Here is a 3,265-nt window from a genome sequence, read left to right on the forward strand (position 1 = left end):
TGGGAATGGGGCTGGGGTCACCAGGGATCCCTGGGAATGGGGCTGGGGTGACCAGGGAGCAGTGGGAATGGGGCTGGGGTCACCAGGGATCCCTGGGAATGGGGCTGGGGTGACCAGGGAGCAGTGGGAATGGGGCTGGGGTCACCAGGGAGCAGTGGGAATGGGGCTGGGGTCACCAGGGAGCAGTGGGAATGGGGCTGGGGTCACCAGGGATCAGGGGGAATGGGGCTGGGGTCACCAGGGAGCAGTGGGAATGGGGCTGGGGTCACCAGGGATCCCTGGGAATGGGGCTGGGGTGACCAGGGAGCAGTGGGAATGGGGCTGGGGTCACCAGGGAGCAGTGGGAATGGGGCTGGGGTCACCAGGGATCAGTGGGAATGGGGCTGGGGTCACCAGGGATCAGGGGGAATGGGGCTGGGGTCACCAGGGAGCAGTGGGAATGGGGCTGGGGTCACCAGGGATCCCTGGGAATGGGGCTGGGGTCACCAGGGAGCAGTGGGAATGGGGCTGGGGTCACCAGGGATCAGAGGGAATGGGGCTGGGGTTACCAGGGATCAATGGGAATGGGGCTGGGGTCACCAGGGAGCAGTGGGAATGGTGTTGGGATCCCACTGACTTCTGGGACAGTGCTGGGATCACCAGAAGCCTTTAGGATGGTTTTGAGATAACCTGGGTCGCCTGGGATGGTTCTGGGATCACCAGGAGCCTTTGGGATGGTTCTGGGATCACCAGGACCCTTTGGGATGGTGCTGGGATCACCAGGAGCCTTTGGGATGGTTCTGGGATCACCAGGAGCCTTTCCCCTGGGAGCACTGCCCTGCAGCTCTGGGAGCCTGTCCAGTGCCCTGGACATGGAACAATTCCTAAACACGAGCCTGTGCAGCACCCAGCCCCCTCTGGAGATCAAACCTTCCCCTGACAGCAATCCCAGCTCTCCTGGCACACGGATTTACCCCTGGACATGGAACAATTCCTAAACACGAGTGTGGCTCACCCCTGCCAGCCCCGGGGCTCCCTCTGCTGTGCCTGAGCCCTTTCCCTGTGGATTCCCAGCATTTCCAGGCTCTGCAATCTGCTTTGGGTTGCATTTGGTTCCTTTTGGGTCCTTCTGTGACACTTTTTTGTCCCCATCCCCACAGGGCTACGATGACACGTACGCAGAGCAGAGCTACGAGGGCTACGAGGGCTACTACAGCCAGGGCCAAGGGTGAGTGGGTGGGGTTCCCTCTTCCCAAAGGAATGCTGCATGGCCTTTTCCCCCTTTTTCCCCCCTTTTTCCCCCCTTTTTTCCCCCCTTTTTTTTCCCCTTTTTTTTCCCCTTTTTTTTCCCCTTTTTTTCCCCTTTTTTTCCCCTTTTTTTCCCCTTTTTTTCCCCTTTTTTTCCCCTTTTTTTCCCCTTTTTTTCCCCTTTTTTTCCCCTTTTTTTCCCCTTTTTTTCCCCTTTTTTTCCCCCCTTTTCCCCCCGTTTTCCCCCCTTTTCCCCCTTTTTCCCCCTTTTCCCCCTTTTTTAATCCCATTTGAAGCCAATGGAAACATTCCTGAGCTCTGCTGGAATCCAGGACTCAGAGCATCTTCTTTTTTCCTGGTTTTTGTGGCAGTGTGGGAATGGGATTTGCCTGTGTGTAACCACCTCGTTGCTTTTGCAGGGATACAGAATATTATGATTATGGACATGGGGAGGCACAGGAAACCTATGAAGCTTATGGTATGTCTGGGAATTCTGGGATAAGGAAGGGCTTGGGAATTGCTTGTGGTCAATTTTGCTGTTTTCCAATGTCTGGATAAAAAACTGAGGAGAACCTCGTGGTGTTTTTATTTAGGTCTGAACAGCCTCTCTGTGGGTTTAGGTTGGTCTCAATCTTGATTGTCTCAAAGGTGATGCTTTTTAAAAAATGCATTTTTTATCTCTGGAAATGTTTTAATTTCCTTGTAGCTTTAGAATATTTCAGGAGGTCTGGATTTCCACCCACAGCACTTGTGCTGCAGTCTGGTTTTCATGGGCTGGGTTTTATATGGTTCCATCTGCTTCCTTTATCCTCACAATCCCTGAGCCTGACTCTGGGCTGCAGATCTGCCCAAAAATTGGGATTGAAGTGTCATGAGGAGCCTCTCCTTGGCTCTGTGGAGCCACTTTGGCTCTGTAGGCAGAGCTTAGCTAATCTGAATTATGTAAAACTCCCAGTTTAGACTGGGCTGAGCCAAAATTTGGTGATTTAACCCCAAAGGGCAACCACTCCCCACTCTCACTCCCCACCCTTGGGACAGGGAGAGAATTGGGAGGGTAAAAGTGAGGGAATGACCGGGCTGGGCTAAAGTTCAGCAGGAAAAGCAAAATAACCCAAGGAATTCACTCCCTGCTTCCTTGGGAAGACGTTCCAGAGCTCCCTCCCTGCCTCTGCTGCCCTCAGCTGTGGCTGTGTTTATTTCTGAGGGCAGTTCCCATGGCCATTGGGATGGCATCTGGCTGTGGCAGTGAGAGGGAACCATCGTCCCTGTCCCAGAGCAGCCTCTGGGTTCATCTTCCTCCCCAGGGCTGCTCTGGCACTGACTCTGGATTTGTGCTGAGCTTCGTTGGTGCTGGGCAGGGCTTGGACAAATTCCCAAAGCTCTCCTTAAAGGTGTGGAATTCCATGTGGCTGGAGCTGTCCCTTGCACAGCTGAGGGAGTGCAGGTGGTGACATTCCTGGCCAGCTGGAGATCCCTGGGAGCTGGGAGTTCATGTCCTGGCACAGTTAGGGAAGCAGAGGTGTTGTCTCCTGCTCACCCTGCTCCAGGCTTAAATCCAGATCCAGGAGCCTCGGGGTGCTCCCTGCTCCAGGTTTAATCCCAAACCCAGGAGCCTTGGGGTGTTCCCTGCTCCAGGTTTAATCCCAAACCCAGGAGTCTCAGGGTGCTCCCTGCTCCAGATTTAAGCCCAAATTGAAGAGCCTAAGGACTTTCCCTGCTCCAGGTTTAAATCCAGTTGCATTGAGGCATTCCCTGCACCAGATTTAAATCCAGGAGCCTTGGGGTGTTCTCTGCTGCAGGTTTAACCCCAAACCCAGGATCATTCAGGCATTCCCTGCTCCAGGTTTAACCCCAAACCCAGGAGCATTGAGCTTTCCCTGCTCCAGGTTTAACCCCAAACCCAGGATCATTCAGGCATTCCCTGCTCCAGGTCTAACCCCAAACCCAGGAGCCTTGAGGCTTTCCCTGCTCCAGGTTTAACCCCAAACCCAGGATCATTCAGGCATTCCCTGCTCCAGGTTTAACCCCAAACCCAGGA

General features: G+C 54.3%; 1 protein-coding gene across 1 annotated transcript in view; it reads left to right on the plus strand.

The window, feature by feature from the left end:
* Positions 1-3,265, plus strand: part of LOC120511754 (KH domain-containing, RNA-binding, signal transduction-associated protein 1-like) — a 10,990-nt gene that overhangs the window by 6,119 nt on the left and 1,606 nt on the right. Inside the window, exons 6-7 of the mRNA XM_039729257.1 lie at positions 978-1,207; positions 1,647-1,705. Coding sequence (XP_039585191.1) covers positions 978-1,207; positions 1,647-1,705 — 289 coding nt within the window. The remainder of the gene's footprint in view (positions 1-977; positions 1,208-1,646; positions 1,706-3,265) is intronic.

The sequence above is a fragment of the Passer montanus genome, unplaced genomic scaffold (assembly GCF_014805655.1).
Source record: "Passer montanus isolate IOZ18808 unplaced genomic scaffold, ASM1480565v1 scaffold68, whole genome shotgun sequence".
Lineage (NCBI taxonomy): Eukaryota > Metazoa > Chordata > Aves > Passeriformes > Passeridae > Passer > Passer montanus.